The 27,600-nt window shown below is 50.0% G+C and overlaps 1 protein-coding gene across 1 annotated transcript in view; it reads left to right on the forward strand.

The window, feature by feature from the left end:
- The first annotated feature begins 2,204 nt into the window (after nt 1-2,204).
- The window catches only part of slc9a7 (solute carrier family 9 member 7), a 150,976-nt gene continuing 125,580 nt past the window's right edge, over nt 2,205-27,600 (forward strand). The window contains exons 1-6 of the mRNA XM_046299492.1: nt 2,205-2,543; nt 13,941-14,143; nt 17,321-17,398; nt 26,193-26,269; nt 26,345-26,457; nt 26,647-26,752. Of these exons, the coding sequence (XP_046155448.1) occupies nt 2,246-2,543; nt 13,941-14,143; nt 17,321-17,398; nt 26,193-26,269; nt 26,345-26,457; nt 26,647-26,752 (875 nt within the window). The 5' untranslated portion in view covers nt 2,205-2,245. The remainder of the gene's footprint in view (nt 2,544-13,940; nt 14,144-17,320; nt 17,399-26,192; nt 26,270-26,344; nt 26,458-26,646; nt 26,753-27,600) is intronic.

Raw genomic sequence — 27,600 nt, forward strand, 5'->3', positions numbered from 1 at the left:
GACAGCATCCTGTCGGGCTGCACCGCCTGCAATCGCAGGGCTCTCCAGAGGGTGGTGCGGACTGTCCAACGCATCACCGGGGGCACACTGCCTTCCCTCCAGGACACCTACACCACCCGATGTCACTGGAAGGCCAAAAAGATAATCAAGGACATCAAACACCCGAACCACTGCATGTTCACCCCGCTATCATCCAGAAGGCGAGGTCAGTACAGGTGCATCAAAGCTGGGACCGAGAGACTGAAAAACAGCTTCTATCTCAAGGCCATCAGACTGTTAAATAGCCATCTCTAGGCAGCTTCTACCCGGTTAATCAACCCTATACCTTAGAGGCAGCTGCCCTACACCAGAGGGAGGGAGGCAGATTGCAGGGAACTGTTTTGTCTAATGAAGGCCATTGTCGTTGGCCATGTGGTAAACAGAGGCCTTAACATGGCAGAGGCTACCAGATTAGTAACCAGGGAAGTTCTCTTGATAAGTGAATTGGACCATTTTCCTGTCAAAATGTAACGAGTACTTTTGGGTGTCAGGGAAAATGTATGGAGTAAAAAGTACATTATTTTCTTTAGGAATGTAGTGAAGTAAAAGTAAAAGTTGCCAAAAATATAAATAGTAAAGTAAAGTACAGATACCCAAAAACTACTTAAGTAGTACTTTTACTTAAGTACTGTACACAACTGATGACACCACTGATGGGTACATTATATTAGGTAACCAGAAAGTGAAAAAACAAGATACAATGCAGCAATGACACCACTTACTTAAAAGAACACACAGAACTACAGTAAACTTAACACAACAGTAAACTTAACTGAGGCATACACTCATTGGACTGGAAACTTTGTTCCAGCTACCTACTGCTTATTCAGCCCTAAATCTGATGAGTTGTCATTTTCTAAAGGAAAACATCCTTTAAGAAGAAATGACAAAGGGAAATCTAAATTTCCTGTTTTGTGACGTGGTGGAACTGTCAAACCGCAGCACTAGGATTAGGAAGTTTGATAAGCTATAAAACAACAGTGAAGTCTCGTGAAAATATGTCTGGATTAAATGGATGAGTATGAGTTTATTTATTCTTCTCCCTATTAAACCCAAATGAACCGTGGGGATTTTGATTTTCATCCAAGGGGAGTCTTTAGCTGTAGTGTGTCCTCAGAAAGGTGCAGTGTTCCTTTAAAACATTGAACTACAGTTCAGGGTTTCTCTGCTCTAAGCTATGTTCATAACTCAATGGGAAAGTGGTAATTACCAGTTGTGAAGTTGTTAATATGAGTTGAGTACATTACCATTTTGAACTTGGAAAAACCATCAAACAATGCTTCGTGGGTGCTTCGTGGGTGACTGTTGTTGATGTGTGCAGAGGGTCCCTGGTTCGCGCCCGGGTATGTGCGAGGGGACGGTCTAAAGTTATACTGTTACACCAACCGCCATTAAACGATGGAGGAGAAGAAGGAGGAAAAGGAAATAAGTGTAGCATATTATAAATAAACATGGAGTGGGTGATTACACAGGCCTTCTGGAAGAACAAGATGGTGGACAAGAAAAATAAACTGGAAATGTTTACGAGGGAATATGGAATGAGGGATTTCACAAAACCGTTTGGAAGAACTTGAGGAAACTGAGAGTGACGAGAGTGAGAATGAATTAGATGTGGTGGTGAGTGCAGTGATGACTGTTGAGAAGAAGACGAGTGTAGAGGGAAGCAGTCTGTCGAGGAAGGTTGGCGCCAAGTGCAAAAAGCAGAATACGTTCTCAAGTAGCTCAGAGATGGAACCGGACAATAGTGTGGATGAAATTCCTGCAGTGAGGACCGCCGAGATCGGGCCTCTGTCCGAGGATGTAAAGGATGATTCTGGCCCAGCACAGAAAATGTTGTATGCCGAAGCAGTGAAGAAGAGGGTGGTAGAGGAAGATGGGTACGGGGTGGGGGATCCTGAGTTTACTGCTGAACATTTGCAGGGGGTGTTGAGTGGTAGTGCTCTGTCCTCTCAGACGGTTGGTCTGGAGTAGGATTAGGGAAGGTTAAATAGTGGAATGGGGTGGTGTTTTACTAAGGGCTAATACTTTTCAGGGTAATTTTTTCCTTTTCTTGTTAATTAATGTGGGTATTCCGTGAATGGCCTCACACTCCAGTACAGTAGGGGGCGGTGTATGCACATTCAATTGGATGCGAGCCGTCAACACAATACTAAACAAGAAGAAGACGTCTGATAGGTCTCATAGGCTTGGCTCATCAAACTGTACCATGGATGCTGCTGTTGCCAAAAAACCAAAGCTATGCAGATTCTTCTTTCCTTTGGAAAAGCAATTGATGTTATTTCCCATTTTAATTCTGCTGATAAACCAGGCTTCTAAAATGAACGCCGAGGACGGCGTTATGGAGGAACTGGCATCTGAGAAGGAGGCGGAAGAAAGTCATCGACAGGACAGTGTGAATTTATTGACATTTATTTTACTGCTGACATTAACCATTCTGACCATTTGGCTTTTCAAACACAGAAGAGTTCGTTTTCTCCATGAGACCGGGTTGGCAATGATATACGGTAAGACTCGACACATTAATCTGTCAGACGTTTGCAACGCATGTAACTTTGCCAACCCAACCCCCTAATCCCCGTATGAATGATGCCAACTCACGTCGGTGATTATTAGTGCGGCTCTATGTCACTGCTACATTGAATCATGACGAGTTAGTTACAATTGATCAATATTGTAGATACATTGTAGACAGTTAAAATGTTACGTACATGATGCGCCATTCAGCGCTCATTCCCAGTCCTAATTGGTTCAGATGGGAGTGACAGTCTCTGGAATGTGCTACACAGTATTTAGATTGGGCATCACAGTCCTGCATAGATACCCACAGAACCATGTTCCTATGCCACCAACAAATAACAATATATTATAGCTTTGACTTGATTGGTATAGCCTGAATCACATTGCACTATTGGCTAGTAGGCCTAATCATGATTTTTACTTTACATATTAGCAGATAAATTGTTTAACGTCATGGCCTGGGTTTACAACTACTGTGTTGACTCATTCATTACCCATAGCAGCTTGTAGTAACTGCTACATATCATGGATGGAATCTCTCTCTCTTTTTCTCTCTCTCTTTTTCTCTCTCTCTTTTTTTCTCTCTCTCTCTCTCTCTCTCTTTCTCTCTTTTTCTCTCTCTCTCTCTTTCTCTTTCTCTCTCTCTTTCTCTCTCTCTTTCTCTCTCTCTTTCTCTCTCTTTCTCTCTCTCTTTCTCTCTCTCTTTCTCTCTCTTTCTCTCTCTCTTTCAATCTCTAAATCTCTACATCTGCATATCTGCCATGGGATGCAGTCAGTGTGGCGCAACTACAATACAAACGTCGCCTGATGTTTCTGAAATGTGCTTCTCACTCTGCTGAGTCGAAACATGTCAATGTGATGTGATTCAAGAGCCTATCCCCCTTAGAGAATAAGAGCACCTCCTCCCAGCTGCCCACTGCTCTGAGGCTAGGAAACACTGTCACCACCGATAAATCCACTATAATTGAGAATTTCAATAAGCATTTCGCTACGGCTGGCCATGCTTTCCACATGGCTACCCCTGTCAACTGCCCGGCACCCTCCACAGCAACCCGCCAAAGCCCCCACCATTTCTCCTTCACCCAAATCCAGATAGCTGATGTTCTGAAAGAGCTGCAAAATCTGGACCCCTACAAATCAGCCGGGCTCGTCAATCTGGACCCTCTCTTTCTAAAATTATCTGCCCAAATTGTTGCAACCCCTATTACTAGCCTGTTAAACCTCTCTTTCGTATCGTCTGAGATTCCCAAAGATTGGAAGGCTGCCGCGGTCATCCCCCTCTTCAAAGGGGGTGACACTCTAGACCCAAACTGCTACAGACCTATATCTATCCTACCCTGTTTTTCTAAGGTCTTCGAAAGCCAAGTTAACAAACAGATTACTGACCATTTCGAATCCCACCAGACCTTCTCCGCTATGTAATCTGGTTTCCGAGCTGGTCATTGGTGCACCTCAGCCACGCTCAAGGTCCTAAACGACATCATAACCTCCATCGATAAGAGACATTACAGTGCAACCGTATTCATCAACCTGGCTAAGGCTTTCGACTCTGTCAATCACCACATTCTTATCAGCAGACTCGACAGCCTTGGTTTCTCAAATGACTGCCTCGCCTGGTTGCCCAACTACTTCTCTGATCGAGTTCAATGTGTGAAATCGGAGGGCCTGTTGTCCGGACCTCTGACAGTCTCTATGGGGGTGCCACAGGATTCAATTCTCGGGCCGACTCGCTTTTCTGTATACATCAATGATGTTGCTCTTGCTGCTGGTGATTCTCTGATCCACCTCTACACAGACAACACCATTCTGTATACTTCTGGCCCTTCTTTGGACACTGTGTTAACTAACCTCCAGGCAAGCTTCAATGCCATACAACTCTCCTTCCGTGGCCTCCAACGGCTCTTAAATACAAGTAAAACTAAATGCATGCTATTCAATCGATCACTGCCCGCACCTGCTCGCCTGTCCAGCATCACTACTCTGGACGGCTCTGGAGAACTACAAATACCTTGGTGTCTGGTTAGACTAAACTCTCCTTCCAGACTCACATTAAGCATCTCCAATCCAAAATTAAATCTAGAATCGGCTTCCTATATCGCAACAAAGCATCCTTCACTCATGCTGCCAAACATACCCTCGTAAAACTGACCATCCTACCGATCCTCGACTTCGGTGATGTCATCTATAAAATAGCCTCCAATACTCTACTCAACAAACTGGATGCAGTCTGTCACAGTGCCATCCGTTTTGTCACCAAAGCCCCATACACTACCCACCATTGCGACCTGTACGCTCTCGTTGGCTGGCCCTCGCTTCATACTCGTCGCCAAACCCACTGGCTCCAGGTCATCTACAAGTCTCTGCTAGGTAAAGCCCCGCCTTATCTCAGCTCACTGGTCACCATAGCAACAACCACCCGTAGCACGCGCTCCAGCAGGTATCTCACTGGTCACCCCCAAAGCCAATTCTTCCTTTGGTCGCCTCTCCTTCCAGTTCTCTGCTGCCAATGACTGGAACGAACTGCAAAAATCTCTGAAGCTGGATACTCATATCTCCCCTCACTAGCTTTAAGCACCAGCTGTCAGAGCAGCTCACAGATCACTGGACCTGTACATAGCCCATCTGTAAACAGCCCATCTATCTACCTACCTCATCCCCATACTGGTATTTATTTATTTATTTAGCTCCTTTGCACCCCAGTATCTCTACCTGCACATTCATCTTCTGCCGATCTACCATTCCAGTGTTTAATTGCTATATTGTAATTACTTCGCCACCATGGCCTATTTATTTCCTTAACTTACCTCATTTGCACTCACTGTATATAGACTTTTTGTTTTCCTTTGTTCTACTGTATTACTGACTATGTTTTGTTTACTCCATGTGTAACTCTGTGTTGTTGTATGTGTCGAATTGCTTTATCTTGGCCAGGTTGCAGTTGCAAATGAGAACTTGTTCTCAACTAGCCTACCTGGTTAAATAAAGGTGTTCTCAACTAGCCTACCTGGTTAAATAAAGGTGTTCTCAACTAGCCTACCTGGTTAAATAAAGGTGTTCTCAACTAGCCTACCTGGTTAAATAAAGGTAAAATAAAAAAGAGTATTTCAATTTCCCAAAGCCCTGTTGCTGGATGACATAGCAGCTGTTTTACGAGCTTCTGACCAATCCTGCAATTTTGTGTTGTTTTTTTTTTGCGCAGATTGTAATTATAATTTTTTTACCTAACGGTTCCACCATCATTTCCTATGACCTGAAAATAGTATCTGGAAATCAGAACAGCGATCACTGAAGTTGATTATGAATGAGGATTTCTACTTCAACCAGGCCCAAATCCCCAACACTGAAATATCAAAGAGGCGGTTGAGTAGAGGTTGGTGTGCGGGATACCTGACGAGACTACGTCGGATAAACTCTCTTCCCTCCGTTCTGTTGGCGAACATGCAGTCACTTGAGAATGGCTGCCGTTTTACAAGCTCTTAACCAATTGTGCTATTTTGTGTGTTTTTTGTTGCTCCAAGACAAGGCCTAAATCCCCGTTATTTCTTAATAAGAAAATACAGTGGGTGCAGATCAGGGTGCCTTGTGAGAATTTGTCGGAGAGTGGGTAACCCACCTCTATCATCCGTCCCATTGGCCAACGTGCCAATGGAGAATAAACTGGATGAGCTCCGTTCAAGACTCTTACCAACGGGACATTAAACTGTAATATCTTATGTTTCACTGAGTCGTGGCTGAACAACATGGATCATATACAGTTGTCTGGGTTTTCGGGCATCAACAGGACAGAACAGCTATTTCCGGTAAGACGAGGGGTGGGGTGGGGGGTGTCTATATTTGTTAATAACAGCTGGTGCGCAATGTCAAATATTAAGGTAGTCTCGAGGTATTGCTTGCCTGAGGTAGAGTACCTCGTGATAGGCTGTAGAACACACTATCTACCAAGAGATGTTATAAAAAAACATTTTTTATAACGGAAGTCAAACGGAAGGAGTTTGCATTTTGGCGCAGTGCTGAGGGGGATATTTTTGTTGTTGCCTGTAATCCATGGCTTCTGGTTGGAATATGTACGTCAATGCACTTACTGATGAAGCCGATGACTGTGGTGGAAAACTCAATACCATTGTCAGGATCGAGGCAAAGATGAACAGACCAAAGTACAGAGAGATCCTTGATGAAAACCTGCTCCAGAACACTCAGGACCTCAGACTGGGGTGAAGATTCACCGTCCAACGACCCTAAGCACACAGCCAAGACAAAGCAGGAGTGGCTTCGGGACAAGTCTCTGAATGTCTTTGTGGCCCAGCCAAAGCCCTGACTTGAACCCGATTTGAACATCTCTGGAGAGACCTGAAAATAGCTGTGCAGCGACGCTTTCCATTCAACCTGACAGAGCTTGAGAGGATCTACAGAGAAGAATGGGAGAAACTCCCCAAATACAGATGTGCCAAGCTTTTAGCATCATACCCAAGAAGACTGATGGCTGTAATCACTGCCCAAGGCGCTTCAACAAAGTACTGAGGAAAGGGTCTGAATACTTATGTCAATGTGATATTTCTGTTTTAATGTTTTTATAAATGTACAAAAATGTCTAAACCAGTTTTTATTTGTCATTATGGGGTATTGTGTGTAGATTAGAGGGAATAAAAAAAAATCAATTTTACAAAAAGTAACTGTTGAAAAAGTAAAGTGGACTGAATACTTTCAGAATGTATTGTGTGTAGGATGAACCATGACTAGAATACAATATATACATTATACAGTGGGTTAAACAGTATGTAAACATTATTAAAGTGACCAGTGTTCAATGTCTGTGTACATAGGGCAACAGTTTCTAAAGTGCAGGGTAGAGTACCGGGTGGTAGCCAGCTAGTAACCGTGACTAAGTTCAGGGCAGAGGCAGGCTAATAGTGGCTGTATAACAGTCTGATGAGATGGAGATACAAGCTGTTTTTCAGTCTCTCAGTCCCAGCTTTGATGCACTTGTACTGACCTCGCCTTATGGATGGTAGCGGGGTGAACACGCCGTGGCTCGGGTGGTTGGGGTCCTTGATCTTCCTGGCCTTTCTGTGACACAAGATGCTGTAGATGTCTTGATGGGCAGGCAGTGTGCCCAGAGTATAATTTTTTTTCTTCCACAGGACAGTAGAGCCCTAGTGACAGTGACAATCCACAGGCTGGTAGAGCCCCAGGGTCAGTGACAATCCACAGGATGGTAGAGCCCTAGTGACAGTGACAATCCACAGGCTGGTAGAGCCCCAGGGACAGTGACAATCCACAGGACGGACGGTAGAGCCCCAGGGACAGTGACAATCCACAGGACGGACAGTAGAGCCCCAGGGACAGTGACAATCCACAGGCTGGTAGAGCCCCAGGGACAGTGACAATCCACAGGACGGACAGTAGAGCCCCAGGGACAGTGACAATCCACAGGACGGACGGTAGAGCCCCAGGGACAGTGACAATCCACAGGACGGACGGTAGAGCCCCAGGGACAGTGACAATCCACAGGATGGACGGTAGAGCCCCAGGGACAGTGACAATCCACAGGACGGACGGTAGAGCCCCAGGGACAGTGACAATCCACAGGACGGACGGTAGAGCCCCAGGGACAGTGACAATCCACAGGACGGACGGTAGAGCCCCAGGGACAGTGAGTATCCACAGGACGGACGGTAGAACCCCAGGGACAGTGACAATCCACAGGACGGACGGTAGAGCCCCAGGGACAGTGACAATCCACAGGACGGACGGTAGAGCCCCAGGGACAGTGACAATCCACAGGACGGACGGTAGAGCCCCAGGGACAGTGACAATCCACAGGACGGACGGTAGAGCCCCAGGGACAGTGACAATCCACAGGACGGACGGTAGAGCCCCAGGGACAGTGACAATCCACAGGACGGTAAGAGCCCCAGGGACAGTGACAATCCACAGGACGGTCGGTAGAGCCCCAGGGACAGTGACAATCCACAGGAAGGTCGGTAGAGCCCCAGTGCCATTGACAATCTACAGGATGGTAAGAGCTCTCGGGACAGTGACAATCCACAGGATGGTAGAGCCCCAGTGCCATTGACAATCTACAGGATGGTAAGAGCTCTCGGGACAGTGACAATCCACAGGATGGTAGAACCCCAGTGCCATTGACAATCTACAGGACGGTAGAGCCCCAGGGACAGTGACAATCCACAGGACGGACAGTAGAGCCCCAGGGACAGTGACAATCCACAGGCTGGTAGAGCCCCAGGGACAGTGACAATCCACAGGACCTACAGTAGAGCCCCAGGGACAGTGACAATCCACAGCACGGACGGTAGAGCCCCAGGGACAGTGACAATCCACAGGACGGACAGTAGAGCCCCAGGGACAGTGACAATCCACAGCACGGACGGTAGAGCCCCAGGGACAGTGACAATCCACAGGACGGACAGTAGAGCCCCAGGGACAGTGACAATCTACAGGACGGACAGTAGAGCCCCAGGGACAGTGACAATCCACAGGCTGGTAGTGCCCCAAGGACAGTGACAATCCACAGGACGGACGGTAGAGCCCCAGGGACAGTGACAATCCACAGGACGGACGGTAGAGCCCCAGGGACAGTGACAATCCACAGGACGGACGGTAGAGCCCCAGGGACAGTGACAATCCACAGGACGGACGGTAGAGCCCCAGGGACAGTGACAATCCACAGGACGGACGGTAGAGCCCCAGGGACAGTGACAATCCACAGGACGGACGGTAAGAGCCCCAGGGACAGTGACAATCCACAGGACGGACGGTAGAGCCCCAGGGTCAGTGACAATCCACAGGACGGACGGTAGAGCCCCAGGGACTGTGACAATCCACAGGACGGTAAGAGCCCCAGGGACTGTGACAATCCACAGGACGGTAAGAGCCCCAGGGACAGTGACAATCCACAGGACGGTCGGTAGAGCCCCAGGGACAGTGACAATCCACAGGAAGGTCGGTAGAGCCCCAGTGCCATTGACAATCTACAGGATGGTAAGAGCTCTCGGGACAGTGACAATCCACAGGATGGTAGAGCCCCAGTGCCATTGACAATCTACAGGATGGTAAGAGCTCTCGGGACAGTGACAATCCACAGGATGGTAGAGCCCCAGTGCCATTGACAATCTACAGGATGGTAAGAGCTCTCGGGACAGTGACAATCCACAGGATGGTAGAACCCCAGTGCCATTGACAATCTACAGGACGGTAGAGCCCCAGGGACAGTGACAATCCACAGGACGGACAGTAGAGCCCCAGGGACAGTGACAATCCACAGGCTGGTAGAGCCCCAGGGACAGTGACAATCCACAGGACCTACAGTAGAGCCCCAGGGACAGTGACAATCCACAGCACGGACGGTAGAGCCCCAGGGACAGTGACAATCCACAGGACGGACGGTAGAGCCCCAGGGACAGTGACAATCCACAGCACGGACGGTAGAGCCCCAGGGACAGTGACAATCCACAGGACGGACAGTAGAGCCCCAGGGACAGTGACAATCTACAGGACGGACAGTAGAGCCCCAGGGACAGTGACAATCCACAGGCTGGTAGTGCCCCAAGGACAGTGACAATCCACAGGACGGACGGTAGAGCCCCAGGGACAGTGACAATCCACAGGACGGACGGTAGAGCCCCAGGGACAGTGACAATCCACAGGACGGACGGTAGAGCCCCAGGGACAGTGACAATCCACAGGACGGACGGTAAGAGCCCCAGGGACAGTGACAATCCACAGGACGGACGGTAAGAGCCCCAGGGACAGTGACAATCCACAGGACGGACGGTAGAGCCCCAGGGACAGTGACAATCCACAGGACGGACGGTAGAGCCCCAGGGACAGTGACAATCCACAGGACGGACGGTAAGAGCCCCAGGGACAGTGACAATCCACAGGACGGACGGTAAGAGCCCCAGGGACAGTGACAATCCACAGGACGGACGGTAAGAGCCCCAGGGACAGTGACAATCCACAGGACGGACGGTAAGAGCCCCAGGGACAGTGACAATCCACAGGACGGACGGTAAGAGCCCCAGGGACAGTGACAATCCACAGGACGGACGGTAGAGCCCCAGGGACAGTGACAATCCACAGGACGGACGGTAGAGCCCCAGGGACAGTGACAATCCACAGGACGGACGCTAGAGCCCCAGTGACAGTGACAATCTACAGGATGGTAGAGCTCTAGGGACAGTGACAATCCATAGGATGGTAGAACCCCAGTGCCATTAACAATCTACAGGATGGTAGAGCCCCAGGGACAGTGACAATCCACAGGCTGGTAGAGCCCCAGGGACAGTGACAATCCACAGGACGTACAGTAGAGCCCCAGGGACAGTGACAATCCACAGGCTGGTAGAGCCCCAGGGACAGTGACAATCCACAGGACGGACAGTAGAGCCCCAGGGACAGTGACAATCCACAGGACGGACAGTAGAGCCCCAGGGACAGTGACAATCCACAGGACGGACAGTAGAGCCCCAGGGACAGTGACAATCCACAGGACGGACAGTAGAGCCCCAGGGACAGTGACAATCCACAGGACGGACGGTAGAGCCCCAGGGACAGTGACAATCCACAGGACGGACAGTAGAGCCCCAGGGACAGTGACAATCCACAGGCTGGTAGTGCCCCAGGGACAGTGACAATCCACAGGACGGACGGTAGAGCCCCAGGGACAGTGACAATCCACAGGACGGACGGTAGAGCCCCAGGGACAGTGACAATCCACAGGACGGACGGTAGAGCCCCAGGGACAGTGACAATCCACAGGACGGACGGTAGAGCCCCAGGGACAGTGACAATCCACAGGACGGACGGTAAGAGCCCCAGAGACAGTGACAATCTACAGGATGGTAGAGCTCTAGGGACAGTGACAATCCACAGGATGGTAGAGCCCCAGGGACAGTGACAATCCACAGGATGGTAGAGCCCCAGTGCCATTGACAATCCACAGGATGGTAGAGCCCCAGAGCCAGTGACAATCCACAGGATGGTAGAGCTCTAGGGACAGTGACAATCCACAGGATGGTAGAGCCCCAGTGTCATTGACAATCCACAGGATGGTAGAGCCCCAGAGCCAGTGACAATCCACAGGATGGTAGAGCCCCAGAGCCAGTGACAATCCACAGGACGGACAGTAGAGCCCCAGGGACAGCGACAATCCACAGGATGTTAGAGCCCCAGGGCCAGACCATAGCATCCTAAGAGTTACACCTTCTGTCTTACTGTGTTCAATACAAGGCACCCAAACCTCATGAAAGTCACCTGGTATACCCTTCATTTGAATGTTAAAATTACATCTCATCTCTCATTGCTAAGCCTATTTGTAGGTGAATTGTAGTCTGTTCTGTGATAGCATCCTTATGTGGACATAGGAACAATATTGGTGCTTTATTTAGTCAGGAACTCACCACAACGGAGTTCCCGGGACATCCAATTTTCTACTGCTTGAGTGCCTGATAAAACATTGGCTAAAATTACCACCAGCACCTATTTCAGTCCTTGTCAAGCACCATGTTGCAGGATAATAACACATATTGTCAGTTAGAAACCGTTTCACATGGCATATGCCTCTTCGGTGTCATTAGTAGGAGGTTGCCACAGCCTGCTGGGGTTGTCTAGAGGACCAGAATCTGTCCGTCTATCTCTCTGCGTAGTCTGTGTGAGCCTGGCCCTCTTTGAGATGCTCTGCACACCGTCCCGGCTGGTCTTAGCTGGAGGACAGACAGACGCAGCTGCCGTGTGTTGCTGAGACATGACTGACTCTATGCTAATGTCCTAATACTGACTTAAGCAGTAATAATAATGTAGCTAGTAGTAATAAAAAAATACAATAATAATGTAGCTAGTAATAATAATAAAGTAGCTAGCTAATGTAATAATGTTGATGTAGTAATATTAATAATAAAATAATATTAATAGTAAAATATTAATGATAGCTACAGTAATAATAATAATGTAGCTAGCTAATGTGATAATGCAGTAATAATAATAATGTAGCTAGCTAATGTGATAATGTAGTAATAGTAATAATGTAGCTAGCTAATGTGATAATGTAGTAATAATAATAATGTAGCTAGCTAATGTGATAATGTAGTAATAATAATAATGTAGCTAGCTAATGTGATAATGCAGTAATAATAATAATGTAGATAGCTAATGTGATAATGCAGTAATAATAATAATGTAGCTAGCTAATGTGATAATGCAGTAATAATAATAATGTAGCTAGCTAATGTGATAATGTAGTAATAATAATAATGTAGCTAGCTAATGTGATAATGTAGTAATAATAATAATGTAGCTAGCTAATGTGATAATGTAGTAATAATAATAATGTAGCTAGCTAATGTGATAATGTAGTAATAATAATAGTGTAGCTAGTAATAATAATGCAGTTAGTAATAATGGTATTAGTAGTAATAATGTAGCTAGCTAATGTGATAATGTAGTAATAATAATAGTGTAGCTAGTAATAATAATGTAGTTAGTAATAATGGTATTAGTAGTAATAATGTAGCTAGCTAATGTGATAATGTAGTAATAATAATAGTGTAGCTAGTAATAATAATGTAGTTAGTAATAATGGTATTAGTAGTAATAATGTAGCTCGTAATAATGTAGCTAGTAGTAGCAATAATAATTAATAATGTAGTTAGTAGTAATAATGTTAGTAATAATATTAATAATGTAGCTAGTAGAAGTAATACTAATTTAATAATAATGTAGCTGGTAATAATAATGCTAATACTAATGTAGGTAGTAATAATAATGAAGCTAGTAGTAGTAGTAAATAATTAATAGTAATGGTGTAGCTAATAATAATAATACTGTAACCAGTAATAACAATAATAATAATGTAGCTAGTAGATAATAATAACAATAATGTAGCTAGTAAAATAATAATAATAATAATGTAGCTAGTAATAATAATGTAGTAGTAATAATATTAATAATAATAATAATAAGCTGAAATAAAATATCCCAGAAATGTTCCATATGCCCAAAAAGCTTATTTCTCTCAAATTCTGTGCTCAAATGAGTTTACATTCCTGTCCGTGAGCATTCCTCCTTTGCCAAGATAATCCATCCACCTGACAGGTGTGGCATATCAAGAAGCTGATTAAACAACATGATCATTACACAGGTGCACCTTGTGCTGGGGACAATAAAAGGCGTCACACAACACAATGCCAAAGACGTTTTGAGGGATTGTGCAATTGGCATGATGAGTGCAGGAATGTCCACCAAAACGGTTGCCAGAGAATTGAATGTCAATTTCACTACCATAAGCCGCCTCTAACGAGGTTTAAGACATTTTGGCAGTGTGAAGATATTCTATCCTCAGTCTCTCTCTCTCTCTCTCTCCTTCCCAGGACTGTTGGTAGGTGTGATCCTGCGTTATGGAATCCCAGCCACCAGCTACCACAAAAAGACTCCTCCCAGCTGTTCTCTTGAGGAGGGGCCAGTCAGTACGCTCCTACTGAATGTCACTGGGAAGTTCTTTGAGTACACGCTGAAAGGAGAGATCAACTCGAGGGAGATAAACAACGTGGAGCAGAATGACATGCTGCGTAAGGTAACTATCACACACACACACACTGTTGGAACAGAATGACATGCTGCGTAAGGTAACTAACACACACACACTATCTCACACACACACACACACACACTGTTGGAACAGAATGACATGCTGCGTAAGGTAACTATCACACACACACTATCTCACACACACACACACACACACACTGTTGGAACAGAATGACATGCTGCGTAAGGTAACTATCACACACACACACACTGTTGGAACAGAATGACATGCTGCGTAAGGTAACTATCACACACACACTACCTCACACACACACACACACTGTTGGAACAGAATGACATGCTGCGTAAGGTAACTAACACACACACACTATCTCACACACACACACACACACACTGTTGGAACAGAATGACATGCTGCGTAAGGTAACTAACACACACACACTATCTCACACACACACACACACACACACACACACACACACACACACACACACACACACACACACACACACACACACACACACACACACACACACTCTGTTGGAACAGAATGACACACGCTGCGTAAGGTAACACACACACACACACACACACACACACACACACACACACACACACACACACACACACACACACACACACACACACACTATCTCACACACACACACACACTGTTGGAACAGAATGACATGCTGCGTAAGGTAACTATCACACACACACTATCACACTAACACACACACACACACTGTTGGAACAGAATGACATGCTGCGTAAGGTAACTATCACACACACACTATCACACTAACACACACACACACACACACACACACACACACACACACACACACACACACACACACACACACACACACACACACACACTGTTGGAACAGAATGACATGCTGCACAATAATATAGTTATGATAACCTCTAAACTACTGACTAAACACACCTTAACTGTATAACCCCCCCCCCAACTACTGACTAAACACACCTTAACTCTATAACCCCCCCCAACTACTGACTAAACACACCTTAACTCTATAACCCCCCCCCCCCAACTACTGACTAAACACACCTTAACTCTATAACCCCCCCCCCAACTACTGACTAAACACACCTTAACTCTATAACCCCCCAACTACTGACTAAACACACCTTAACTCTATAACCCCCCCCAACTACTGACTAAACACACCTTAACTCTATAACCCCCCAACTACTGACTAAACACACCTTAACTCTATAACCCCCCCCCCAACTACTGACTAAACACACCTTAACTGTATAACCCCCCCCAACTACTGACTAAACACACCTTAACTGTATAACCCTACTGACCCCCCCCCCAACTACTGACTAAACACACCTTAACTGTATAACCCCCCCCCAACTACTGACTAAACACACCTTAACTGTATAACCCCCCAACTACTGACTAAACACTACTGAACTGTATAACCCCCCCCAACTACTGACTAAACACTACTGAACTGTATAACCCCCCCCCCAACTACTGACTAAACACTACTGAACTGTATAACCCCCCCCCAACTACTGACTAAACACAACTGAACTGTATAACCCCTCGCCCCCAACTACTGACTAAACACAACTGAACTGTATAACCCCCCAACTACTGACTAACCACTACTGAACTGTATAACCCCCCAACTACTGACTAACCACTACTGAACTGTATAACCCCCCAACTACTGACTAAACACTCCTGAACTGTATAACCCCCCCCAACTACTGACTAAACACTACTGAACTGTATAACCCCCCAACTACTGACTAAACACTACTGAACTGTATACCCCCCCCCAATTACTGACTAAACACAACTGAACTGTATAACCACCCCCCAACTACTGACTAAACACAACTGAACTGTATAACCCCCCAACTACTGAACTGTATAACCCCCCAACTACTGAACTGTATAACCTCCCCCAACTACTGAACTGTATAAACCCCCCAACTACTGAACTGTATAACCCCCCCCAACTACTGAACTGTATAAACCCCCCAACTACTGACTAAACACTACTGAACTGTATAAACCCCCAACTACTGACTAAACACTACTGAACTGTATACCCCCCCCCAATTACTGACTAAACACAACTGAACTGTATAACCACCCCCAACTACTGACTAAACACAACTGAACTGTATAACCCCCCAACTACTGAACTGTATAACCCCCCAACTACTGACTAAACACTACTGAACTGTATAACCCCCCAACTACTGACTAAATACTACTGAACTGTATAACCCCCCAACTACTGACTAAACACAACTGAACTGTATAACCCCCAACTACTGACTACTGAACTGTACCCCCCCCCCCCAACTACTGAACTGTATAACCCCCCACACAACTACTGAACTGTATAACCCCCCCAACTACTGAACTGTATAACCCCCCCACACAACTACTGAGCTGTATAACCCCCAACTCCTGACTAAACACTACTGAACTGTATAACCCCCCCCCCAACTACTGACTAAACACTACTGAACTGTATAACCCCCCCCAACTACTGACTAAACACTACTGAACTGTATAACCCCCCAACTACTGACTAAACACTACTGAACTGTATACCCCCCAACTACTGACTAAACACTACTGAACTGTATAACCCCCCCCCCCAACTACTGAACTGTATAACCCCCCCAACTACTGAACTGTATAACCCCCCAACTACTGAACTGTATAACCCCCCCCCCAACTACTGAACTGTATAACCCCCACCCCCAACTACTGAACTGTATAACCCCCACCCCCAACTACTGAACTGTATAACCCCCCCCAACTACTGACTAAACACTACTGAACTGTATAACCCCCCCCAACTACTGACTAAACACTACTGAACTGTATAACCCCCCAACTACTGACTAAACACTACTGAACTGTATAACCCCCCAACTACTGACTAAACACAACTGAAATGTATAACCCCCCCAGTATCCAGTCCAACCTATTTTCATGTCAGTCTCTGCATCCTGAATCTGTAGTTGTCTGTACAGCTCGCTAAGTATTTGATCACAAGCAGCCCTTGTTGGCAGTGCTTTACAATGTAACCTCTTTGTCATCAGTCTGCATCTCAGCAGTGTATTAGCTGGCTAATAGCAACTTGTATGTAAACAAATCAATCCTAAACATGTTTTTCTCCTAAATGTACAGGTTACCTTTGACCCTGAAGTATTCTTCAATATACTGCTACCTCCAATCATTTTCCATGCTGGATATAGTCTCAAAAAGGTAAGTGACAGCTTTACCATTTTTATTCTGTATTTAAAAAAAACCTTTTTATTTCACTTGGCAAGTCAGTTAAGAACACATTCTTATTTTACAATGACTGCCTACCCCGGCCAAACCCTCCCCTAATGCGGACGACGCTGGGAAAATTGTGCGCCGCCCTATGGGACTCCCGATCACGGCCGGTTGTGATACAGCCCGTGATCGAACCAGAGCCTCAAGCACTGAGATGCAGTGCCTTAGACCGCTGCGTCACTCGGGAACACGTTATTCTGGTGTAATTTCTGACTTCACATTGGCCAGTTGTCTCCTAGGTAGTAGCATGTAAGAACTGTCCAGGTTTCTCAACATCGCAACAGTGTTCAGTTGACTCGGGACATACGGATATTAAAGGGTTAACTACTGCAGCAAGGCGCTCAACATGATCTGGTCATCTACTGTGGTTCAGAATGGGCTGATCTGCAGCAACAACGAGATCTCTGATTGGACATACTGTAGACAGGGGAGCCCTCTCATTGGCCAGCCTTTTAGAGTATCGCCCTTCTGGGAGGAAGTCGAGACCCCATGTCTTTGTCTGCATCCCAAATGGCACCCTATTCCCTAAATAGAGCTCTATGGGCCCTGGTCAACACTACCCCTACTGGCCCTGGTCAACACTACCCCTACTGGCCCTGGTCAACACTACCCCTACTGGCCCTGGTCAACACTACCCCTACTGGCCCTGGTCAACAGTAGTGCACTACCCCTATGGGCCCTGGTCAACAGTAGTGCACTACCCCTATGGGCCCTGGTCAACACTACCCCTATGGGCCCTGGTCAACACTACCCCTATGGGCCCTGGTCAACACTACCCCTATGGGGCCCTGGTCAACACTACCCCTATGGGGCCCTGGTCAACACTACCCCTATGGGGCCCTGGTCAACACTACCCCTATGGGGCCCTGGTCAACACTACCCCTATGGGGCCCTGGTCAACACTACCCCTATGGGGCCCTGGTCAACAGTAGAGCACTATATAGTCAATAGGGTTCCATTTGGGACGCAAACTTCCATTTCCTGTCTTAGGTTACCCTGCTTGACACACTCTCTGATACTGGCCTGTGGGACTGCTGTGAAGGACACATGTCAGACTGGTACTCTCTGATACTGACCTATGGGACTGCTGTGAAGGGCACATGTCAGACTGGTACTCTCTGATACTGGCCTGTGGGACGGCTGTGAAGGACACATGTCAGACTGGTACTCTCTGATACTGGCCTGTGGGACGGCTGTGAAGGACACATGTCAGACTGGTACTCTCTGATACTGGCCTGTGGGACGGCTGTGAAGGGCACATGTCAGACTGGTATTCTCTGATACTGGCCTGTGGGACTGCTGTGAAGGACACATGTCAGACTGGTATTCTCTGATACTGGCCTGTGGGACTGCTGTGAAGGACACATGTCAGACTGGTACTCTCTGATACTGACCTATGGGACTGCTGTGAAGGGCACATGTCAGACTGGTACTCTCTGATACTGGCCTGTGGGATGGCTGTGAAGGACACATGTCAGACTGGTACTCTCTGATACTGGCCTGTGGGACGGCTGTGAAGGACACATGTCAGACTGGTACTCTCTGATACTGGCCTGTGGGACGGCTGTGAAGGGCACATGTCAGACTGGTATTCTCTGATACTGGCCTGTGGGACTGCTGTGAAGGACACATGTCAGACTGGTATTCTCTGATACTGGCCTGTGGGACTGCTGTGAAGGACACATGTCAGACTGGTACTCTCTGATACTGGCCTGTGGGACTGCTGTGAAGGACACATGTCAGACTGGTATTCTCTGATACTGGCCTGTGGGACTGCTGTGAAGTACACATACGCTACTTTTGTACAAAGTCATTGCTGTAGAACATTATTTAAAACCAAAAATATAAATGCAACATGTAAAGTGTTGGTATCATGAGCTGAAATGAAAGATTTGAATTATGTTCCATAAAGCTTATTTGGCTCAAATGAGTGTCCCTCCCTGATAGTGAGCAGTTCTCCTTTACCAAGATAGGCCACACCTGTCAGGTGGATGGATTGTCTGTCGACCTCCCGGTGGCCTGTCTGTCGACCTCCCGGTGGCCTGTCTGTCCAGTTAGGCTAACAGCCTATCGATCTATATCCAATCTAACCATAGTTGATTATATTTTTTTATTTGGGGTTAAACAAGTTGTACAGTTTTTAAAACAGTATTTAAGAGTACAAGAAACCCAGAGAATGACACAGTGTAAACCAGGTATTTCCAACGTGGTCCAAGTTGTAGGACATAAAACAGGAAATGGCACATAAAAAAGACCACGACTGAAAGTCCCACTATTTCCGACCTTCTCCTTTGCCTGCACACATTTCCCCGTAGTTCTAGCTATCGCCAGCTAGCCTGCTTCTAGCTATCGCCTGCTTCTAGCTATCGCCAGCTAGCCTGCTTCTAGCTATCGCCAGCTAGCCTGCTTCTAGCTATCGCCTGCTTCTAGCTATCGCCTGCTTCTAGCTATCGCCTGCTTCTAGCTATCGCCAGCTAGCCTGCTTCTAGCTATCGCCAGTGTAGCTGGATTTGAGTTTAGTTAGTCCTTTCTGAGAGCTGTAGTGCCAACTCAAGCCCCCAATAAAAGGACATCCTGTAGAGTTCAGAGGGATATAGGATCAAGCATAGAGCAACCAGAGTGGTATAGTGCAAAGCAAGCTAGATCTACTCAGGCTTTTATAATGCTAGCCAGCTTCAGTTAGCTTCACATTCCAGGTCAGGTTTCATCCATATTGCTCATCCACCTGCCGCTAACTCTACTAGGATTTTAACTGTGCGTGCATGTGTTATTTTATATTGTTGCCTTGTTGAGAAGGAACCTGCAAGTAAGCATTTCCTTAGACGATGTATCCCACACAGTGCCTTCGGTATGTATTTAGACCCCTTTTTCAATATTCTAAAATCTCATCAATCTACACACAATACCCATTAATGGACATCACAATACCCAATAATGACATCACAATATCCAATAATGACATCGCAATACCCAATAATGACATCGCAATACCCAATAATGACATCGCAATACCCAATAATGACATCGCAATACCCAATAATGACATCACAATACCCAATAATCACAAAGCGGAAAAAGGAAAACTAATGTGTTCCTATTTGCACAAGTATTTACATATTTTTCTATGAGAATCGAAATTGATCTCCGCTGCATCCTGTTTCCATTGATCATCTTGAGATGTTTCTACAACTTGATTGGAGTCCGGCAACCCTGCTCACCAAGGCCCTCTTGTGAGGGGAGATGACAGGCAACGCTCTCCCTGTTCACCGAGGCCCTCTTGTGAGGGGAGATGACAGGCAACCCTCTCCCTGCTCACAGAGGCCCTCTTGTGAGGGGAGATGACCGGCAACCCTCTCCCTGCACACAGAGGCCCTCTTGTGAGGGGAGATGACCGGCAACCCTCTCCCTGCACACAGAGGCCCTCTTGTGAGGGGAGATGACCGGCAACCCTCTCCCTGCACACAGAGGCCCTCTTGTGAGGGGAGATGACCGGCAACCCTCTCCCTGCACACAGAGGCCCTCTTGTGAGGGGAGATGACCGGCAACCCTCTCCCTGCACACAGAGGCCCTCTTGTGAGGGGAGAGACCCTCTCCCTGAGGCCCTCTTGTGAGGGGAGATGACCGGCAACCCTCTCCCTGCACACAGAGGCCCTCTTGTGAGGGGAGATGACCGGCAACCCTCTCCCTGCACACAGAGGCCCTCTTGTGAGGGAGATGACCGGCAACCCTCTCCCTGCACACAGAGGCCCTCTTGTGAGGGGAGATGACCGGCAACCCTCTCCCTGCACACAGAGGCCCTCTTGTGAGGGAGATGACCGGCAACCCTCTCCCTGCACACAGAGGCCCTCTTGTGAGGGGAGATGACCGGCAACCCTCTCCCTGCACACAGAGGCCCTCTTGTGAGGGGAGATGACCGGCAACCCTCTCCCTGCACACAGAGGCCCTCTTGTGAGGGGAGATGACCGGCAACCCTCTCCCTGCACACAGAGGCCCTCTTGTGAGGGGAGATGAGCAACCCTCTCCCTGCACACAGAGGCCCTCTTGTGAGGGGAGATGACCGGCAACCCTCTCCCTGCACACAGAGGCCCTCTTGTGAGGGGAGATGACCGGCAACCCTCTCCCTGCACACAGAGGCCCTCTTGTGAGGGGAGATGACCGGCAACCCTCTCCCTGCACACAGAGGCCCTCTTGTGAGGGGAGATGACACAGAGGCTTGTGAGGGGAGAACCCTCTCCCTGCACACAGAGGCCCTCTTGTGAGGGGAGATGACCGGCAACCCTCTCCCTGCACACAGAGGCCCTCTTGTGAGGGGAGATGACCGGCAACCCTCTCCCTGCACACAGAGGCCCTCTTGTGAGGGGAGATGACCGGCAACCCTCTCCCTGCACACAGAGGCCCTCTTGTGAGGGGAGATGACCGGCAACCCTCTCCCTGCACACAGAGGCCCTCTTGTGAGGGGAGATGACCGGCAACCCTCTCCCTGCACACAGAGGCCCTCTTGTGAGGGGAGATGACCGGCAACCCTCTCCCTGCACACAGAGGCCCTCTTGTGAGGGGAGATGACCGGCAACCCTCTCCCTGCACACAGAGGCCCTCTTGTGAGGGGAGATGACCGGCAACCCTCTCCCTGCACACAGAGGCCCTCTTGTGAGGGGAGATGACCGGCAACCCTCTCCCTGCACACAGAGGCCCTCTTGTGAGGGGAGATGACCGGCAACCCTCTCCCTGCACACAGAGGCCCTCTTGTGAGGGGAGATGACCGGCAACCCTCTCCCTGCACACAGAGGCCCTCTTGTGAGGGGAGATGACCGGCAACCCTCTCCCTGCACACAGAGGCCCTCTTGTGAGGGGAGGAGATGAGGCCCTCTTGTGAGGGGAGATGGCAACCCTCTCCCTGCACACAGAGGCCCTCTTGTGAGGGGAGATGACCGGCAACCCTCTCCCTGCACACAGAGGCCCTCTTGTGAGGGGAGATGACCGGCAACCCTCTCCCTGCACACAGAGGCCCTCTTGTGAGGGGAGATGACCGGCAACCCTCTCCCTGCACACAGAGGCCCTCTTGTGAGGGGAGATGACCGGCAACCCTCTCCCTGCACACAGAGGCCCTCTTGTGAGGGGAGATGACCGGCAACCCTCTCCCTGCACACAGAGGCCCTCTTGTGAGGGGAGATGACCGGCAACCCTCTCCCTGCACACCGAGGCCCTCTTGTGAGGGGAGATGACCGGCAACCCTCTCCCTGCTCACCGAGGCCCTCTTGTGAGGGGAGATGACCGGCAACCCTCTCCCTGCACACAGAGGCCCTCTTGTGAGGGGAGATGACCGGCAACCCTCTCCCTGCTCACGAGGCCCTCTTGTGAGGGGAGATGACCGGCAACCCTCTCCCTGCTCACCGAGGCCCTCTTGTGAGGAGATGACCGGCAACCCTCTCCCTGCTCACCGAGGCCCTCTTGTGAGGGGAGATGACCGGCAACCCTCTCCCTGCACACAGAGGCCCTCTTGTGAGGGGAGATGACCGGCAACCCTCTCCCTGCACACAGAGGCCCTCTTGTGAGGGGAGATGACCGGCAACCCTCTCCCTGCACACAGAGGCCCTCTTGTGAGGGGAGATGACCGGCAACCCTCTCCCTGCACACAGAGGCCCTCTTGTGAGGGGAGATGACCGGCAACCCTCTCCCTGCACACAGAGGCCCTCTTGTGAGGGAGATGACCGGCAACCCTCTCCCTGCACACAGAGGCCCTCTTGTGAGGGGAGATGCAACCCTCTCCCTGCACACAGAGGCCCTCTTGTGAGGGAGATGACCGGCAACCCTCTCCCTGCACACAGAGGCCCTCTTGTGAGGGGAGATGACCGGCAACCCTCTCCCTGCACACAGAGGCCCTCTTGTGAGGGGAGATGACCGGCAACCCTCTCCCTGCACACAGAGGCCCTCTTGTGAGGGAGATGACCGGCAACCCTCTCCCTGCACACAGAGGCCCTCTTGTGAGGGGAGATGACCGGCAACCCTCTCCCTGCACACAGAGGCCCTCTTGTGAGGGGAGATGACCGGCAACCCTCTCCCTGCACACGAGGCCCTCTTGTGAGGGGAGATGACCGGCAACCCTCTCCCTGCACACCGAGGCCCTCTTGTGAGGGGAGATGACCGGCAACCCTCTCCCTGCACACCGAGGCCCTCTTGTGAGGGGAGATGACCGGCAACCCTCTCCCTGCACACCGAGGCCCTCTTGTGAGGGAGATGACCGGCAACCCTCTCCCTGCACACCGAGGCCCTCTTGTGAGGGGAGATGACCGGCAACCCTCTCCCTGCTCACCGAGGCCCTCTTGTGAGGGGAGATGACCGGCAACCCTCTCCTGCTCACCGAGGCCCTCTTGTGAGGGGAGATGACCGGCAACCCTCTCCCTGCTCACAGAGGCCCTCTTGTGAGGGGAGATGACCGGCAACCCTCTCCCTGCTCAGGCCCTCTTGTGAGGGGAGATGGCCCTCTTGTGAGGCCCTCTTGTGAGGGGAGATGACCGGCAACCCTCTCCCTGCTCACCGAGGCCCTCTTGTGAGGGGAGATGACCGGCAACCCTCTCCCTGCTCACCGAGGCCCTCTTGTGAGGGGAGATGACCGGCAACCCTCTCCCTGCTCACCGAGGCCCTCTTGTGAGGGGAGATGACCGGCAACCCTCTCCCTGCTCACCGAGGCCCTCTTGTGAGGGGAGATGACAGGCAACCCTCTCCCTGCTCACCGAGGCCCTCTTGTGAGGGGAGATGACAGGCAACCCTCTCCCTGCTCACCGAGGCCCTCTTGTGAGGGGAGATGACAGGCAACCCTCTCCCTGCTCACCGAGGCCCTCTTGTGAGGGGAGATGACAGGCAACCCTCTCCCTGCTCACCGAGGCCCTCTTGTGAGGGGAGATGACCGGCAACCCTCTCCCTGCTCACCGAGGCCCTCTTGTGAGGGGAGATGACCGGCAACCCTCTCCCTGCTCACCGAGGCCCTCTTGTGAGGGGAGATGACAGGCAACCCTCTCCTGCTCACCGAGGCCCTCTTGTGAGGGGAGATGACAGGCAACCCTCTCCCTGCTCACCGAGGCCCTCTTGTGAGGGGAGATGACAGGCAACCCTCTCCCTGCTCACCGAGGCCCTCTTGTGAGGGGAGATGACAGGCAACCCTCTCCCTGCTCACAGAGGCCCTCTTGTGAGGGGAGATGACCGGCAACCCTCTCCCTGCACACAGAGGCCCTCTTGTGAGGGGAGATGACCGGCAACCCTCTCCCTGCACACAGAGGCCCTCTTGTGAGGGAGATGACCGGCAACCCTCTCCCTGCACACAGAGGCCCTCTTGTGAGGGGAGATGATGCAACCCTCTCCCTGCTCACAGAGGCCCTCTTGTGAGGGGAGATGACAGGCAACCCTCTCCCTGCTCACAGAGGCCCTCTTGTGAGGAGATGACAGGCAACCCTCTCCCTGCTCACAGAGGCCCTCTTGTGAGGGGAGATGACAGGCAACCCTCTCCCTGCTCACAGAGGCCCTCTTGTGAGGAGATGACAGGCAACCCTCTCCCTGCTCACAGAGGCCCTCTTGTGAGGAGATGACAGGCAACCCTCTCCCTGCTCACAGAGGCCCTCTTGTGAGGGGAGATGACAGGCAACCCTCTCCCTGCTCACAGAGGCCCTCTTGTGAGGGGAGATGACAGGCAACCCTCTCCCTGCTCACAGAGGCCCTCTTGTGAGGGGAGATGACCGGCAACCCTCTCCCTGCACACAGAGGCCCTCTTGTGAGGGGAGATGACCGGCAACCCTCTCCCTGCACACCGAGGCCCTCTTGTGAGGGGAGATGACAGGCAACCCTCTCCCTGCACACCGAGGCCCTCTTGTGAGGGGAGATGACCGGCAACCCTCTCCCTGCACACCGAGGCCCTCTTGTGAGGGGAGATGACCGGCAACCCTCTCCCTGCACACCGAGGCCCTCTTGTGAGGGGAGATGACAGGCAACCCTCTCCCTGCTCACCGAGGCCCTCTTGTGAGGGGAGATGACAGGCAACCCTCTCCCTGCTCACCGAGGCCCTCTTGTGAGGGGAGATGACCGGCAACCCTCTCCCTGCACACAGAGGCCCTCTTGTGAGGGGAGATGACAGGCAACCCTCTCCCTGCACACAGAGGCCCTCTTGTGAGGGGAGATGACAGGCAACCCTCTCCCTGCACACAGAGGCCCTCTTGTGAGGGGAGATGACAGGCAACCCTCTCCCTGCACACAGAGGCCCTCTTGTGAGGGGAGATGACAGGCAACCCTCTCCCTGCACACAGAGGCCCTCTTGTGAGGGGAGATGACAGGCAACCCTCTCCCTGCACACAGAGGCCCTCTTGTGAGGGGAGATGACAGGCAACCCTCTCCCTGCACACAGAGGCCCTCTTGTGAGGGGAGATGACAGGCAACCCTCTCCCTGCACACAGAGGCCCTCTTGTGAGGGGAGATGACAGGCAACCCTCTCCCTGCACACAGAGGCCCTCTTGTGAGGGGAGATGACAGGCAACCCTCTCCCTGCACACAGAGGCCCTCTTGTGAGGGGAGATGACAGGCAACCCTCTCCCTGCTCACAGAGGCCCTCTTGTGGGGCTGGCTGACATCAATGTCACAGAAATAAGTGTTTATTTAATGCCCATGTCGATCACACACTGACCTCTCTACATTCTATGATGTAGCCTAGCGATTTATAATATCCCTTCTCTTTTTCCAGAGACACTTCTTCAGGAACCTGGGCTCCATCATAACCTATGCCTTCCTAGGAACAGCTATCTCATGCTTCGTCATTGGGTGAGTCAGCGTATTGTTGGGACTGATTTAGATCATGTCTGGTATGGAGCTCTTCTAGTCCTCTCCTCTCTTCAGAAACCTGATGTATGGAGTGGTGAAGCTGATGCAGTTCATAGGGCAGCTGACTAACAAGTTCTACTACACAGACTGTCTTTTCTTTGGAGCCATCATCTCTGCCACTGACCCAGGTAGGCACTGGAGCTCCTCACCACCTCATCCCAGTGGAGGGCTCTCTCTACAGGTCTCCAGGAGCATACCTCTGCAGTCCTTCCTTAACATATCATCCCTCCTAGTTCACTACAAGGATGGTCATGGTACATCCTAGCAAGCAACACGTTGCTCCTCAACTCTCTTAAGTGTGTGTGTGTGTATTTCAGTGACTGTGCTGGCCATCTTCAATGAGCTCCATGCAGATGTGGATCTTTATGCCCTGCTGTTTGGAGAGAGTGTCATGAACGACGCAGTGGCCATCGTCCTCTCCTCGTAAGTTACCGTGCTCCTCCTCTCTCCTCCCAGCACTCTCTCGCTCTGTCTGTCTCTCTCGCTCTGTCTGTCTCTCTCGCTCTGTCTGTCTCTCTCGCTCTGTCTGTCTCTCTCGCTCTGTCTGTCTCTCTCGCTCTGTCTGTCTCTCTCGCTCTGTCTGTCTCTCTCGCTCTGTCTGTCTCTCTCGCTCTGTCTGTCTCTCTCGCTCTGTCTGTCTCTCTCGCTCTGTCTGTCTCTCTCGCTCTGTCTGTCTCTCTCGCTCTGTCTGTCTCTCTCGCTCTGTCTGTCTCTCTCGCTCTGTCTGTCTCTCTCGCTCTGTCTGTCTCTCTCGCTCTGTCTGTCTCTCTCGCTCTGTCTGTCTCTCTCGCTCTGTCTGTCTCTCTCGCTCTGTCTGTCTCTCTCGCTCTGTCTGTCTCTCTCGCTCTGTCTGTCTCTCTCGCTCTGTCTGTCTCTCTCGCTCTGTCTGTCTCTCTCGCTCTGTCTGTCTCTCTCGCTCTGTCTGTCTCTCTCGCTCTGTCTGTCTCTCTCGCTCTGTCTGTCTCTCTCGCTCTGTCTGTCTCTCTCGCTCTGTCTGTCTCTCTCGCTCTGTCTGTCTCTCTCGCTCTGTCTGTCTCTCTCGCTCTGTCTGTCTCTCTCGCTCTGTCTGTCTCTCTCGCTCTGTCTGTCTCTCTCGCTCTGTCTGTCTCTCTCGCTCTGTCTGTCTCTCGCGCTCTGTCTGTCTCTCGCGCTCTGTCTGTCTCTCGCGCTCTGTCTGTCTCTCTCTGTCTGTCTCTGTCTGTCTCTCGCGCTCTGTCTGTCTCTCGCGCTCTGTCTGTCTCTCGCGCTCTGTCTGTCTGTCTCTCGCGCTC

This window comes from Oncorhynchus gorbuscha, linkage group LG02 (genome assembly GCF_021184085.1).
Source record: "Oncorhynchus gorbuscha isolate QuinsamMale2020 ecotype Even-year linkage group LG02, OgorEven_v1.0, whole genome shotgun sequence".
Taxonomy (NCBI): domain Eukaryota; kingdom Metazoa; phylum Chordata; class Actinopteri; order Salmoniformes; family Salmonidae; genus Oncorhynchus; species Oncorhynchus gorbuscha.